The sequence below is a fragment of the Crinia signifera genome, chromosome 12, assembly GCF_055691185.1.
Source record: "Crinia signifera chromosome 12, ASM5569118v1, whole genome shotgun sequence".
Taxonomy (NCBI): Eukaryota; Metazoa; Chordata; class Amphibia; order Anura; family Myobatrachidae; genus Crinia; species Crinia signifera.
The window spans coordinates 13672183-13689269 of NC_139228.1; the positions used below are offsets into that span (position 1 = coordinate 13672183).

Consider the following 17087-nt stretch of genomic DNA (forward strand, 5'->3'; position numbering starts at 1 on the left):
GAACAACAGACTGGAAGGCTGGAGAATAGGAAGACTGCAGTGGGAAACCACAGCCAAGATAACAGGAGCCAAAAGGACCTAGGAGACCGGAGGAACAATAGCCAGGTAGCTAAACACTGACTAAACTATAACCGGCATCTGTGCCCAGCAGACGCCGGCTATTTATTCAAAATTGACGTCAGGCGCGCGCGTTCCCGGCCGCCGGGCGGAAGCTCGGGGACGTTGCCTAGCAACGCCCCGACGCTTAGCCTCAGAGTGAGGCTTGGGACGCCGCCCGGCAACGTCCCCCGCCGCGGCATCCGCCGCCTCAGATGGCGCTGCACCCGCCGTCCGTCCGGGTGCAGGGATTCCCGGACGGCGGCGTGCAACAGGGAGAGCCAGCAGCTGGGACTACGAGTGTCACCATCAGGCAGCGCCGGTTCTGCCAGAAATGCACTGCCACACCCCCTCCGGTATCCATGATGGGGCATGGCCATGCCCCCCCACTAGGTCACACCCCACTGCTTAATAACCTAAAAAAATAGCTTTCCTGTTAAATATGGAATTGTATGTAAAAAGAGACTCCTCATGATAAAAATAACTTTATTAACAACTGTTAATTAAAACAAACAAAGCAAAACAGATCGGTGTCAGTTACCCCACTGTAGCCTGGTGTTGCCCTCCACATCGGAGCACCGGTCTGGAAATGCAGTAAATCCCCAGCATGGTGTTCTGGTTTGCCCCACTTGCAGCACAATTTTCGGGTAAAAAGACGCATAATGCTATCGGCCTCTTGCTGGACCTGGCGCACCGAGAGAGAGGCACTTTAATGACTGCAACGATGATGTAGGAGGAGTTACAGTATGATCCTTCAAGCAAATAAAACCCAATACTAGCGAATCACAATCCTTCACATTACCTGCTAGTAACGGTAAGACAGGGATATGAATAAGATGCACATTAGCAGGTACGATGCGGTCAGGACAGATCTCAGGAAGATGGAACATCCTAGGGATAACCAACAGACACAGTATTAGAGTCTGGACCTTGTATACCGTATCGGCTGACTATATACTGTAATATAATGTGATGAGGAAATACAGTAAGAGGGCTGCATTCTAGAAGATGAGGGGAATATCACCAAAAATAATACTGTATACAGATCTTTATTCTGAAACAGGGTGCTGGGACACAGAGCATATGCCTGGTGGCTAACCTTAGCCCAGTTGTCTAAATGTACATATGTGGCAACTAAACCACGCAGCTGAATTTAACTGCCATCTAATCTAATGGATCCATCAATTAACAACACTACTTTCATATTGACAGAATGTAGCTGACAATTATTCATCAATCAAAAAATATGCGGTGTGTAGTAAGTACAAGAAGCCAAAATATCCAGATAATCCCAACAAACATATAAGTAGAAACCCTACTGCAAAATAACCTATAACCTACTGTACCATACAAAACTATTGATAGAGTATGGTTATACCCGGGGTAGCCAATTCCAGTCCTCGAGAGCTACCAACAGTTCATGTTTTCCAGCTCACCTCGCAGGAGCACAGGTGCACTCATTACTGACTAACATATTTTAATAGATCCACGGGTGGAGCCAGGGCCGGCGCCACCACTAGGCAAATCTAGGCATTTGCCTAGGGCGCCGGCCACTGGAGGGCGGCATTTTGTGCCGCCCGGGTACCTGTCCTACGGCGCTGTCTATTTAAATCTGGCAGCGGGGGTCCCTGCAGTCAATTAAAAATCACGAGCGCTATCCGCCGGGCTATGCGGAAGCGCTTCTAGTGTGAAAACTCTGGCAGCACGGCGCACGCTGATCTCAGCCAATCAGCGTGCTGCCAGTGTTTTCACACTAGAAGCGCTTCCGCATAGCCCGGCGGATAGCGCTCGTGATTTTTAATGGACTGCAGGAACCCCCGCTGCGGCGCTGCCTCCGCCGCCAGATTTAAATACACAGCGCCGAACGACAGGTACCTACCCCCCCCCCGGCACCGGGGCGCCCCCAACCTGACTCGCCTGGGGCGCTCCGGTGCCTTGCACCGGCCCTGGGTGGAGCTAATTACTTCACTTGTGATTCTGTGAGGAGACCTGGAAAACGTGCACTGTTGGTAGCTCTCGAGGACTCGGTTTGGCTACCCCTGGGTTAGACCATCTAGGTTCTGTCCATGCTCTCACTGCTTCTTCTGTGCTCAGTGGCAGGGGAACCTGAGTAGTTTGGTATCATTTTGGTGAGTTTGCAAACATTGAATGGCATTTACCAGCCAGCTTAATCTAATAACAGTTTGCGGGCAGGCTGGTAGCCGCTGGGATCGTGAGGTAGGAGGAACACTTTCTTCATCTCTTTCACATAGAGGCACCATTATTGGAGGGGGAGAAGGAATAAGCCGACCACCCTAATAATTATTTTTGCTCAGGAGGAGCGGGAAAGGGGCCACATATAAGTTGCAGGGACATTCATAAAAATAAGGTAGATGAAAGTACATTTACGTAGTAAAAAGGCCCAATGGAACTCTTAAAACTGAAAGTGGATAAATCAATGGGGCCAGATGGGATCGATCCAAGGATACTAGAAGAGCTTAAAGATGTGCTGGTGTCTTCATTAACCAAATTATTTAACCAGTCACTAGATATAGGTAAAACGAGTGAAAGTGATACGACTACACAAAAGTGGAAGCAAGGAAGAAGCGAGCAACTACAGACCAGTAGTGGAAATGCTATAAACCTTCTATAGGATAAGGAGCATGGGCAGAATCAGGGGGTGGGGGGCGCACATACTCCCCTGTCATTTCAGACATAGCTCAGTTAGTAGCTGAGGACCGGAGCCCAGCCCTGCATCGCTAGCCCCTCAGGAACCAGAGATACCGCCAGACAAAGCTGGAATGTTTTCCCCATAGGATAACATGGGACCCGCTAATTCTGACCCTCACCTGGTTCCAACGGCTGCCAGTTCTTCAATATACAGATGGATCGCCTCTCATTTTTGCTGGCGCTGCGCCAGCGCCAGAATCTGGCATGGAGGCGTCCCATCTGACTGAAATGCGTGTGCGTCTCACACGCACGCGCATCTCAGTTTCCCATCGGCGGGGGGACGGGAACCCTGTCCGTCTACGCTTCAGGGAGACGGACAGGGTATTGGGGGGCGGCGGGAACCCGGGGGAGCCCCATTGTAAGGCGATGCGCGTGCGGCGGCTGGCGGGGGATGGCGGATGGCGAATCTTCCGCCATGCCCTGCAAGAGCGAGAGGCGCTCTATCTGAAATACTGGTCTCATGTAAATAGTCAGTTGGCTTCAAAGATATAGCCGGTTAAATGGGGGGGGGGGGGACAAGGCTTGTTTAAAAGGGGCCAACCTGGTAAGTCCCTGTGTTCTCTGATGTGAAAGGGGTATTATTTCTATTAGCCGGGACCTGCAGTGCTCTGAATACAGCTGGGCATCCCCCCCCCCCCCACTCTCATTGGCCCCACAGTTACCGCGAGCATGTATTCCCCCTTGGCAATGAGCATGTAATCCCACATAGCAACAACCCCTGGCAATGAGCATGAAACACTTGGCAATAAACATGTAGTTAAGCAGCATTTATGCAGCATAATTTTTAATAGGCATTATGGTGTTTGGCATGATACGAAATGGACATTATGATGTGTGGCTTAACATGTAATGGGCATTATGGTGTAAACTTTTAATGCACGCCTTTGGCGCGCAATGTCCCTGTTTATGAAGCATATTGTGAATTTTGGCTCAGTCCGGGTGGCATTATGTGTAAGGGACACGTATAATGGGGTCTAGTATTTTGTTGAATAACATGTAGAAGTTGTATCTGGTGTGGTACACTACACTCAAGGACATGCCCCCTTTTGAGTGGCCACACCCCATTTTCCGGAGCGCGCCTTCGGCGTACACACGACACTACATCCTTCACTTTTTTTCACCAAGGTGGGCCTATGTTCTTTAAACACCAGGGTCTATTTTTTAACCCCATTCCTGCCCCCCTCTCTGCTCTCTTCTCTCTCTCTCGCCGCTCTCTTAGCATGTACACCACTAACACCCCCCCTCCCCCTCCCAAACCCTCTCCTATCATGGTTCCCCCCCCCCCTCTGTCATTTTATCCTGGATCTGCCCTAATAAGGAGTGTCTTCAGGGCAAATCACTTAACCTTAAACTCTAAATAAAGGCACTGAGACGTAGAGTTTAGCAAAGAAACTGTTAGCTGTTCAAATGCAAATTATTATTTCGAATGTTAAGAATGTATGGTGGCCAAGAAAGGACAGCCAGGAATCAGACATTTTGAAATGCCCAAGTACAACAAACTGGCATTGTAGACAGAACTGCCAGACTGCACAAACAAAAGGTATAAAACTTGTGGAAGCTACAAAAGGTAACTACTCATCTAACTTGACTACCTACCCGTTTGGGTGCTACTGCCCCTTTAGGGTGGTACAGCTTACAACCAGAAAGGGTGCAAGCTCACCTAAACTAAACAATTGCACCTGTACTGGTGACCTGGCGTTCTTTTCCACCGCAAATAGCTAATGTCAAAACCAGAAACTGCAACACAATGGGAGGGAGGGATGGAGGGTGGGAAGCCTACTTAATGGCACACAGTTATATATTTTTTGGGGGGTATTGCATGCGTCTAACCTACGTATAGGAAGGGCGTTCTAAGGGTTTAGAGATGTAGTTTGTTTAATAAATCTGTAATGGAGATAGATAAATATAGATCGATATTCTCACCTTTTAACTGGAAATCCAGTGTAATATCGTCTATTGATCCTGTGGTAGGAGGAGGAGAAGGTATATATTATATTATATTATTGGCAAGTAAAAGTTTGATTAATGCATTATAAAGTTGTCTGATTCATAATAATAATAATAATAATAATAATGTAAACTGTATCTGAAGTCTGCATTCTCTAGCAAATGTAAATACTCTTGAATCTAACTTGGGTGGAGGCACTATTGGGTAACATGTAACCCATATTCCTCCAGTGAATCGATAGGGTTACGTTTACATATTTCAACATGGCCACTGTTGGTGTCATGAAAGCTTTCAGGATTGAAAAAGCTGCACAGTGTATGGCAAAATGCGTTTTCACAAAGGAATTGTGCCTCTGACGATCTCCAGCCAGACTTATCCTGACAGCCTACAACCAGCCGATGGAGGTTTTTCGGTTATGGGTAAAAACTGGACCCGGACATGTCTCTGGACCGGACACCAAACTCTGTTTCCGGAGCTTGCAGCATCTGGTCCGGGGGGCTTTACTTGACAGCTGTCACCAGGGAGTGGAGGAGAATAAAGCCTCCCTGTATGGTCCGAACATGTTGCAAAAACCGGAACAGTCCGGACCACACGGGGGGGGGGGGGGGGGGGGCTTTTTCACATACTCCGGCGGCTGACACCGGGAGGTGAAACCCTGCACGGCCAAAAGCCTAGCCATGCACAGTAGTTAACAATGGACAGGAGTGTGCCCATTCACACAGCCGCCCAGTTGCCGCCAGCTGTCACCACTGGAAAGGACGGCTGTGGCCATCCCGACCATTATAAACTTCTGTGTACGCCACGGCTTCTTAGCCGTGCAGATTTTCACCGCCCGGCGTCAGCCGGAGTGTGTGAAACCACCTGGAGGCTGTTATCTCCCCTTCCCCATGCCCCTGTTGAAAGCTATCACAAGCATCCCCCCGGACCGGACACTACAAGCTCCGGAATGCAGATTTTGATGTCCGGGTCCGGTTTTTACATAGTCCCAGGTTTTTCCACTAGTGGCAAAAGCACTCAGCCGCGAGCAGTCACATGCTCAGAGCAGAATCTCTGAGCGGCAGCTAGATAGCTGCATCTGCAGCATTACCCTCCCTACATGGCATCAGACTCGCTGCCGGTGAGAGCAGCCAGCGGCATCTAGAGCCGGGACGCGAACGTTGCTAGAATCAGTGGGGTGCTTTGGCGGACATCGGAAACCGCATACTACACCACTCCCATCACTTTGCCGGACACTTTCTTACTACAAAGGAGCGCTATATGATCTCAGCATAAAATCTGTGCGAGTATCACTTAGTGCAGAGATTTGCAAACAATGGCACCAAGCGGTCACAATTGGGGCCGCTTCTAGCACTTTTCACCCCCTGTACCCCAATGCTGTTTGGAAATAACTCAAATACGGGACTTGACTCTTAAAAGACCATCTATGGGCATCTCATTGCTTACTGTTTAACCCATTTAGTTCACAGGTCGAACTAAAGTCGTTCATAAATCAGGAGTTACCAACACTTCTCTATCCATTTATTAAGGTGGTGTAATGTCATATAAATGGAACACCAATAAGAAAATGCTAGCGAGAATATGAAGTATACATTTTAACATGATACTCCCGGGTGGTTATATATGTTGATGTGTGTGTACAGTATATGTACTGTATGTATATGTAAAATATTTTTTTTTTTGCAGATTTGATATTCTTTTTTCTATTTTTTTTGTATTCATTATTTAATTGTGATTGTTTTATTTTGTATTACTAAGCTCCACACGGTCCCTTTTTACTTTCTTGTTGTATTTTTTGGAGGTTGGCACTCCTCCATTGTGGTGTCTGCTGAGACACACATCACACAATTGCCATCCCTAGCATACCTAACCACATCCCTGTTACCTTCTTGGTGCTCCCGCTAAAATTTACCTCAGAGTAAAGGTGGTCATACACACGCAGATATATCTGCAGATCTGTCTGGTTGGAACAAAAACATGGTTATGGATGAGAGCAAATGACAGTTGACCATTTGCTTGGAAATGCTGGAAAACTGACAAACTGTCACTCATCCATAACCATGTTTTCGTTCCAACCAGCCAGATCTGAAGATAAATCTTACTAGTGTATGGGCACCTTTACACTGAATCCCTTCCAATATCCGCTCTACATGTCGGGGATTCAGTGTTACTTTGCCAACTATGGTAACATCAGCCACACGTGAAACCTTACGTTGCCATTAGATTATTTTCCTATGTTAGATTGGACCTGGAGACAGTACTTTGCCTTGGATGGTAAAAAAGTACCAACCAACCAGCTTCTATCTATCATTTTTCATACACAGCCTGTAACATGACAGTTAGGAACTGATTGGTTGGTGCTTTCTATCTCTCTTTCTCCAAGGCTTGGTACATCTACCCCCAAAAAGAATCATGATACAGTTTTTTTCGCATTATCAGACTGGCTCTTACAGCCTAAATAAAAGTCCAGGTTATCTGGTGCAAACCTTGTACATCTTCCATGTGCGCCCCCCCAATTTCCAGAGAGACCTGCGCATGGTCCCTGAGACAGTGCTAGGGTCCGCTATGCTCAGACTACAGCAGTGCAGTCTGGAGAGGCGGGGGTCCCGATGGAGCATGCACACAAGCACCTTCCTCTATAGAATCTCCGGTACTTGTTTCCTAGCACGGCGCCCGTCTCGTTGATTGTATGCCTTAAGTTTAAGGTACTTAAGGCATACAATCAACGCGATGGACCCGATTTTCTGTCAATCACCAGCTAATTTGCCGGTGAAAGAGAAAGTCGCGTTGATCGCGTCCATCGCGGCCCTTAATAAGGGGCCGCAACGCGATCAACGCGATTTTTTCATAGACTTCAATGTTAAATTATTTTTAAAGTGAAAATCGGGTTGATCGTGTCGGTCGCGGGCCATTATAATGTGATCAATGCGATTTTACATAGGTGACAATGTGAAATGGGCCAATATGGCCCATTTCACATTGAATATAGTTGTAAAGTATGTTTAATGCCCCCGTCATTATTAACGCCACCCCGCTATTGATGCCAACCCGAATTGTGGCGAGCGGCGGCGGTACGCGTCCTCTGACCTTTTCATACCCCTACTATCCATGTCGGCCTGGAGTTGATTTAATAAAGTGTTGTGAGTGTAAAATCGGGTCTCAGGGACCATTTTACATTGATTCCGATGTAAAAATCGGGTCCATCGCATGCGATTTGGTTGGCATGCGATCGACGCGATTTTTCCGACCCGATGACTACAATCAAAATCGGTGGCGCCGTGCTAGGAAACAAGTACCGAATCATCTCCTTTTGTTGGGAACGTTCCTGACTTTTACAATGAGTACCAAGCAAGCTTTCAGGGGCTGCAAATTTGCAGTAGTTGTGGTTCTAAAAATGTAATTGGAGAAGGATAGTGGCTTCCCCAATAGGGTACACGAGTGGCTGCCCCAATTCTCCTCCTTGGTCTCACCTAGTAACGGACATTCCTTATGTACACGTATAGAGACGTTCTTCTCATCCGCTGGGTTCTGTACTGCACACAGGATCTCCATGTCCCAGGACTCCGGCTGCAGGGCCACCTGGGCGATGTCACCATTATTATACAGCGGATACTCGGAGTCTCCGTGTCTGTATCTCCAGGTATAGGACAACGCTGATGTGTTTGATGGGACAGAACAATGCAGAGTCACATTACACCAGTCACTGGTTGTAATCTTCTTGTCAGCCCTTATATATGGAGTAGGGACCGGCTCTGTAATCAGAATAAAACACAACTATAATCAGAAATTATCCAAATAATCATCATGTAAGACTATAATGGTCATTGCCGTGTAGCCAGGTAATGGGGTGAAATCCAATCATCCGCATCCTGGCGTTCACTTTACCGATGCTGGCATCCAGACTAGGCATAGTGGGGGAGGGGATTTTAGGTACTAGTGGGGGAAATTGGGGAAAGGCTGGGGGGGGGGGGGGTGTTAGGGTCAGAGGGAGAATTAGGGCTAGACTGTGGGGAAGGAGGATTAGGGTCAGGTTGGGTGGAGCGGGAGTGTAAGGTTACTAGAGGGTTAGGGTTGGGGGGGGACGGGGAGGGTAAGTATACTGCTGGGGAACCCTCCTTGGAGATGCCGGCATTGACTGCCGGTATCCCAACCACCGGTCATCGGTGTGTGTGTCCCAATTTAAGAACACAAGAGCCACATTTCGGCAACTGGTCAGGGAAACACGGGGCAGTCATTTGTATGATGGGGCCGATTTTGTTCATATGCGCTAGCGGCTGTGCCATTCCACAATGGAGCGTAATGACTGGCAAATCACATTGATTTATTTGCATCACAGACGCATCACAGCGCTAACAGTGTCCTGATTCCAAGCACTGCTGATCCGATGCGTTTTACACCCTATAAACATACTAGATACGCCACTGGGTGATTGACATGACCTAGGCCTATATTGGTCCCAAAGCCATATCCTGTCTCTGGGGGTTCTCATGCACTCTGGCTGCAGTCGCACCTATCATGTGAGGGCTTTTCTCATCCAAAATTTGCCTCTTATTTACACAAATGGAAGCACAGCTAGACTGCTCTGACAAATTCATGTGTCACAATGCTTGCTTACTGCTGGCAGTTCCAGTGAGAACTTGGATGCAGAATAATAAGCTGTCAGTGTGCATTAATGTGTGTGTAACCCCATTGGCTGCAGCAATACAATGTTTTTGCAGGACCGCTGTGTATGGAGATCCAGTTGCGATGGGTTTAGCGACCATCTCTGAATCAGGCCCTCAGTGACCATACTTACCATAGATTGTGACGTTATAGGAAAATATAGCGTAATTTCCGTCTTTGTAAGTAATTTCTGAGGATAGCGTTCCGCTGTCCTCCATTCTCAGATCCTTAATAGTTACTGTCATTACGTCGTCCGTCACTTCCAGGCGACCAGAGAACGGAGTGTTATATATGTAATAAGGCCGCTCACTAGTATCCAGGAATTTAGTCATCTTTCCATTCTTTACAAACACCCAGGTCACCGATTGTACAGGACTTGTCTGATTCCACGGGTTGGACATAGTGACTGCTCTGTGCAGCAGGCCAGTCACCGGGACAGGAAGACGAGCCTGGCTGCCTGGAGATAGAAAGTATTATGTTACTTATTACCGGTGAGATAGATGATGATGATGATGATGATGATATTTAGGTCTTCTAGTACTGAATAAAATCAAGACGTAGGCTGATGCCATGGCCTACATAATGCCGCCAATGCACCGTGCGATTCCGGCTGCTGGGGGGTTTACGCATGCGCCGTCACTGATTGCACATGCACAATGGCCATTTCTTGGGAGGGTTATCGGGGCAAATCCTCTGCCTGGCCAGAAACCTGGTGAGTTGCCCATAAGCTACAATATACAGCAGGCATGTCCAAACGATGGCCCTCCAGCTGTTGTGAAACTACACATCCCAGCATGCCTTGCAATAGTTTAACATTCCCTAATAGCAAAACTGTGGGAAGGCATGCTGGGACTTGTAGTTTCGCAACATGCATGATCTATAGTGGCGAGAAGCTGTACTTCTCCCTTTTCTGCTGTCTGTGGAACTACCGGGCCCAGCATGCAATCGTTCCACATTTACAAGCTGGCAGAGTGAAGAGACTGTCTGTCTGTGCTTTAGAAAGAGAACCATTAAATAGCTAGCTGTTTACGGAACTACAAGTCCCAGCCAGCATCCCATTCGTGTAATTTAGATCCACCATCAATGGAAAAGATTAACCAGACCTTTTCCCAAGAGCAGGGCTCCAGGTACAGGTGTGCGGTGGTAGCATCTAGGGAGCAGAGGATGGTCTATCGCCATCTGGGGCAGGAGGGTCGTCCACCAGTTATTCATTTGTCTGAATGCATGCACTAAGGCAGTGGTTCCCAAACTGTGTGCCTAGGCTCCATGGGGTGCCTCAGGACACTTGCAGGGGTGCCTTGGGTTGGTGGACCACGATGAATTCATATTATTTATGGACAATGTACCAGGCAAAACCTGTGCTGGTGGCTGCCAATCATAAATAAATAAATATATCTCTTATATATTTGGCTACATCTGTCACTCAAAGTGTGTCTGGAGCTGTAACGCTGGGTTGTGGACTTCCATCTTAATTTATGATTGTCATCACCTGTTTTAAACAGGGTAATTGATAAGAAAGGTGTTTAAGCACAGGTGATGGTAATCCATAAATTAAGAAGAATGTCCAGAAACAGAGCAATGTGTCCCTCCTGGAGAGGGTCAAGTTGGGAGGCATGCACCTCCCTCCCTCCCCCCATTCACGGCATCCCCACGATTACTGTAAATGGCACATGCAAAACACTGACATGGCTATGGTCGACAATGAAAAAGGTTGACAAGATTTATTTTTCACTTTTTCAATGTTTTCATATTCATTCTCATGTGTCGACATGGACACCAATAAAGTGCCACACTTATGTCAACTTTTACATGTGTTGACCTTTCTGTGTTGATTTTTTCTTGTGGCAATTCGCGGCACCTCCCGCGATTTGCAGCACACCCCCCGCAATTAGCGGCACCCCCGGTGACTCCCGCGATTCGCGGCCCCACCCCGTGACACACCCCCTCCTGCGATTCGCGGCACCCCGCGACCCCCCCTCCCATGATTCGCGCCAACCACTCCCGCGGTTCACGGTGCCCCCCACGACACCCCCTACCGCGATTCCCCACCCCTGACCCCCCCCTCCTGTCATTGCGGCAACCCCCCGCCCCCGCGACCCACCCTCCCGCGAATTCACTGCAACCCCCCGCGCCCCCCCCCCACAATTCGCGGCACCCACACCCCCCCCCCGCGCAATTCACGGCATCCACCCACGACCCCTCCTCCCATGATTCACGGACACCCCTCACCTCCTCCCTCCTCCCCACCCCCGCGCGCGATTCACGGCAACCCCAGGATTAAATGGCACATGCAAAACACTGGCACGGCTATGGTCGACAATGAAAAAGGTTGACAGGTTTTTGAAGATTTATTTTTCTTTTTTTTAATGTTTTCATATTCATTCTCATGTGTCGACATGGACACCGATGAAGTGCCACACTTATGTCAACATTTACATGTGTTCAACTTTCTGTGTTGATTTTTTCTTGTGGCGATTCGCGGCACCCCCTGCGACCCCCCTCCCGCGATTTGCAGCACACCCCCCGCAATTCGCGGCACCCCCGTTGACTCCCGCGATTCGCGGCCCCACCCCGTGACACCCCCCCTCCTGTGATTGCAGCGCCCCACGACCCCCCCTCCCACGATTCGCGCCAACCCCCCGGGCCCCCCCTCCCGCTGTTCACCGTTCCCCCAACAACCCCCCTACCGCGATTCCCCACCCCTGACCCCCCCTCCTGTCATTGTGGCAACCCCCCGCCCCCGCGCCCCACCCTCCCGCGATTCACTGCAACCCCCCGCGCCCCCCCTCCCACAATTCGCGGAAACCACACCCCCCCTGCGACCCCCCCCCCTCCCGCTATTCACGGCATCCACCCACGGCAGCACCTCTAAGCCCCTCTTTAGTCCCCCGTATACTCACACACCCCTATCACTACCCAACTTCCTGCTCTCCTGAACCGTAACTTCCACCACTGGGGAGTCGCTGACGCTGTTTTGCCCACATGCCCCTATCATGCCTCATAGCCCAGCCTCCTGCTCTCATGGACACTAACTCCCACCCAGTAGGAGGAGACACTGACTAAGGGCCACCATCCTGTACTCCTGTGCTGCCACGCTGGACCCTCACCCACTGGCAGAAGCAGTGCACATGGTTTTGTCCATCTAAGAAATATTTTGTCAGAAAGAGTGAGCTAGAAAAAGGGCTCCTGCAGTTCCTGCTAGAGCCTGCACAAAAATAGCTCAACTCAAGTTGCAATACAGGCATCTTACATACAATTCTAACCATATTTCTCATATACAAATGTTCACAAATGAAGGGGGCGCAGCCCCTTACGACGGTGTGAAGAGCGCCCGTAGGGCACGATGAATCACCTAGTATATATATATGTATGTGTGTGTGTGTGTATGTGTATATATATATATATATATATATATATGGTACTCTTTACTTAGTGCGGCGCCCGTCGCGGGCATCGCGGGTACATTAATGTATGGCCGCGACGCGACCGACGCGATGCCCGCGATTTGCCATTGAAATCAATGTAAAACATAAAAATTGTGTCGGTCGCGTCGCGGCCGCACATAAACGCACCCGCGATGCCCGCGACGCGATGCTCACGATTTCCCATAGGGAACAATGTTAAAAGTCGCGATGGACCCGATTTTAGTGTTAAATGGCTCAATCAACCCGATTTGGCCATAGGAATCAATGTTAAATGGGCCACAGAGCCCATTAACCCTTAAATGTCCCCCCAAATTTTTAACGCCACCCCACGATCCACGCCAACCCGAAGCGTGGCGAGCGCAGCGAGCCCGCGAGGGGCGGCGGTACGCGTCCTCCGACCTTTTCATGCCCTACTATCCACGTCGGCGTGGTGTGAGAATATAATAGTGTGGCGAGCGCAGCGAGCCACCGAGCCCGAAGCGTGGCGAGCGCAGCGAGCCCCGCGAGGGGACGCGGATACCTTCACAGGTAGACGCGTCCCCTCGCGGGCTTCACAGGTGTCCGTGGCGACCCGGACACCTGTGAAGCCCGCGATGGGACGCGTCTACCTGTGAAGGTATCCGCGTCCCCTCGCGGGGCTCGCTGCGCTCGCCACGCTTCGGGCTCGGTGGCTCGCTGCGCTCGCCACACTATTATATTCTCACACCACGCCGACGTGGATAGTAGGGCATGAAAAGGTCGGAGGACGCGTACCGCCGCCCCTCGCGGGCTCGCTGCGCTCGCCACGCTTCGGGTTGGCGTGGATCGTGGGGTGGCGTTAAAAATTTGGGGGGACATTTAACGGTTCATTGGCCCTATTTGGGCTGTGTGGCCCATTTTACATTGATTTATATGCCAAAATCGGGTCCATTGAGGCATTTAAGTGTCAAATCGCGGTCAATCAGGCTTTTTAACATTGTTTCCTATGGGAAAATCGCGGTGATCGCGGTAATCGCGGGCATCGCGACCATCCAATTTTACCCGCGATGCCCGCGATTACCGCGATCACCGCGATTTTTACCCGCGATGACCACGATTTTGATCGGCGGCGCCGTTCTAGGTAAAGAGTACCATATATATATATATTTTATTGTTTTTATAGATTGTTTGTATCTTTTTATGCATTTTCCATCATTTGTTTTTACTATATGAAACTCTGCTCTTGAGTAAAGTATTTGTTCTATCACCTGGTCTCCTAGATCCTAAACCCCGCATTAGCCAACATTTATGTAAGTAAGGGTTACTCATCTTCTAAATATCTTCTATACTGCCTAGTATTACTTACACATTAATAGCCTCACGTTCTACTATCAGCGCCAACGAGTACAGATGTGTCCTATTTATGCAGTGGCGTTCTCCTTGGTGTGCCAGATTTTAGGCAACACTGCCAATAGTCTCGCAGCAAGTGCATATTATCTGCATGGGTAAAACCACTGGGAGCAGCAGAACTGCATTGCCAGCGTACATGGACCACAACACGTGGCCTGGGTTCAATAAGTGCACCAACCATCTCCATTTATCACCCTGCATAGGTACTGTAGGATGTTTAGCATTGGCTAGTATTAAATTGTGGTTTAGTTTGCTTTACCAAAGTGCTGTGAAAAGAGGCAGGTGCGTCAGCAGATTGTGCGTTAAAGATGTTTGTGGGTTGAGTGTGCACACACTTACGTTGTTATATTTTTTTATTTGATCCATCACTGTAAACAGACTATTCCATTTGTCTGTGGTGGCCCCCAACCCTTATTGTATCTACCATTCATTTACTCCCACCCTTACCTGCCCCTTAAATACTCTGTTCTTTTACCAAAGAGTTTGTGTGGACTCAATGGTTCTCCCAAGTTGGCACTTGGTTGGATATTTACCAATTCACACTCATCCGTGACCATGGAGAATAATTATTGCCAACTCTGAGTTACAATTTTTCGGGGGCCCAAGTTGGCAGGTCAGCCGATTCAATTCAGTGGATGGCCCATTGGATAGGTGATGTGTTGTCACTGCCCAACCCCTGCATTGTGTCGCACCTATGACACATTTTCAGCAAAAACAAGACACCGGATGTTAGCAGATTTGTACGGTGCCTGGTGGTCACTCGCACCAGGCATCTGGCGCTGTGCCGGAATATTGAGGCTAGATACTGTACTGGAAATACTATATCTATATTAATGTCGCTGCTGTAAATGGAACACAGGAAATGTGCGGTTACATTAATTGTGATACTTTAAGGCTTTTGTCTGAGCACTATAATACCAAAAGGACAGGAACGCTCGTCTCTTGTCTGAGTCATAATGTAACCTCATCTGGTCACTCTTCATACACAGTGTATAGGATGAGGTTACCGCTGTTTGGAGAACAGAGCGCAGGTTGCGCACAGAGGATTCTATTAGCCCCAGATACAAGTAGCAAGCGGCTGATCTGACCACAATTGTTCATCCGCCAACACACTTCTCTGCAGATCATTCTGCCCCTTTCCCTTACGAGACAGATAGGAGTATGGGGCATTTATATCGTAAGGGATTGGATATATATTGTCAGCATGCTGACGTGCTGTGCATCCCATAGCCACAACATTTAAGCTGGTTACACACTAAGATTATCTTTCCAATCTGACTGGTTGGAATTAATATCTGGTCATTTCTGTCCATTTCCAGCTTTTGAAAGTAAATGGTTGAGTTGAAATTTGTTCCCAGACTCTCATTCCAACCAACCAGATTGGAAAGAGAAGGGTCAAAAAAAAAAAAAAAATTATATATATATATATATATATATATATATATATATATATATATATATATATACGGTAGCTATGGTGACAAATAATACAAAAAAACAAAAAAATCAAATGAAGTAAACAAAACAAGAATAACTCACAACCACATAAGCCGTAACCACACTGATAATGGGTAGCTGACTCCATCATGTGGTTTTATACCAACCAATTATTTCACCATGCCTGACTAGGTTATGATCAGGAATAGAAAAGGGCAGGTATGGACCCCGGGGTCCCATCTTGAAGAATAATAAGATTATCACAAGAACAATATCGCAGCATACAGATTAGATTCTTCAAGATGGGACCCCAGGGTCCATACCTGCCCTTTTCTATTCCTGATCATAACCTAGTCAGGCATGGTGAAATAATTGGTTGGTATAAAACCACATGATGGAGTCAGCTACCCATTATCAGTGTGGTTACGGCTTATGTGGTTGTGAGTTATTCTTGTTTTGTTTACTTCATTTGATTTTTTTGTTTTTTTGTATTATTTGTCACCATAGCTACCGTGGGAGTACGTCACTTCCGGGACACGGGAACTCAGACGGCGTCCTCTGCAACACGAGTACGCATGTTAGTTCCGGCGTCTGACGTCATCGACAGAGGACGACCTGACAGCGTGCGGAAAATGGACGGAAGGTATGCAGCTGAGGAGACGTGCAGACGGAGAGATGACGGACCGCCCAGGAACAGGTGAGCCACATTACCTGGTGCTATATCAGTTTGTTCAGAGTTAGTTAGCAATTGATGCCCTATGAGGAAGGAGCCTTTGCTCCGAAACGGCCCGTCAGGGCAATTGTGGATAATTGTACCCACCGCTGTCTTCAGCCCCGCTGTACTCCTTCAACGATGAGTATTGCCTTTATCTTCTAACATGCTGAATAAACTATGCACGAGAGTGCTTGATTGACTATTTGCTGGGAGTGCTGGTCCTCTCTGTGGTTGTGCAGACTAATACTCTGTGTCTTCACCAGTGATATATATATATAAATTTGAGTCTTTATTTTAATGACTATTTTGTGATTCTTTTTTGTAAAAAAATAACCAAAACCTCTTTAAAAAAAAAAAAAAAAACTTCGCTTTTTCCCTTTTACAATGATCATTAGAATCCTACATATGTTACATGGACCAGTTTTGATATCAGTGCCTATTTGGAAGAGCAAGGTGAATGCATTCATCGAGATCTGATAGGAATTTTTTTCTTAAAATCCGTAATTTCGGGTAAAACCAATTTTTCTTTAATTAGTAATGTGGATTAAATCAGATATGCAGAACTCAGGCTTAAAATTTGTGTTGACCGATGTAATCTTATAGTGTGTGTCCACTCCAGCTTATCATACAGTAAAATACAAGTGTTGCCTTACCTGAGGCTATCACAGCTGCGAGTAGGGCACTGAGGGTTGTTACTGCGCACAGCTGCATCGCTCATTGAGGACAGAGA

The 17087-nt window shown here is 48.0% G+C and overlaps 1 protein-coding gene across 3 annotated transcripts; it reads right to left on the reverse strand.

The window, feature by feature from the left end:
* Positions 1-623: 623 nt before the first annotated feature.
* LOC146049776 (SLAM family member 5-like) lies at positions 624-17087 on the reverse strand. Of its 3 annotated transcripts, none has more exons than XM_083166391.1 (6): positions 17011-17087; positions 9546-9869; positions 8221-8502; positions 4729-4767; positions 899-987; positions 624-781 (listed from the first exon to the last, which is right to left on the reverse strand). In XM_083166391.1, the coding sequence occupies exons 1-5, from the start codon at positions 17066-17068 to the stop codon at positions 902-904; spliced, it is 789 nt and encodes a 262-aa protein (XP_083022517.1). In that variant the 5' UTR covers positions 17069-17087; the 3' UTR covers positions 624-781; positions 899-901. The 3 variants fall into 3 exon arrangements, with proteins under 3 accessions (XP_083022517.1, XP_083022518.1, XP_083022516.1); XM_083166392.1 differs by having other exon boundaries at positions 624-812; XM_083166390.1 differs by having other exon boundaries at positions 624-987.

Excerpts from the sequence above, each read along its gene's own strand:
- LOC146049776 (XM_083166391.1), bottom strand. The coding sequence starts at position 17,068 with ATGCAGCTGTGCGCAGTAACAACCCTCAGTGCCCTACTCGCAGCTGTG. Across the intron at positions 9,870-17,010 it reads CGCAGCTGTGATAGCCTCAG|GCAGCCAGGCTCGTCTTCCT; the intron begins GTAAGGCAACAC and ends TTCTATCTCCAG. Across the intron at positions 8,503-9,545 it reads CTATAACGTCACAATCTATG|AGCCGGTCCCTACTCCATAT; the intron begins GTAAGTATGGTC and ends TTCTGATTACAG.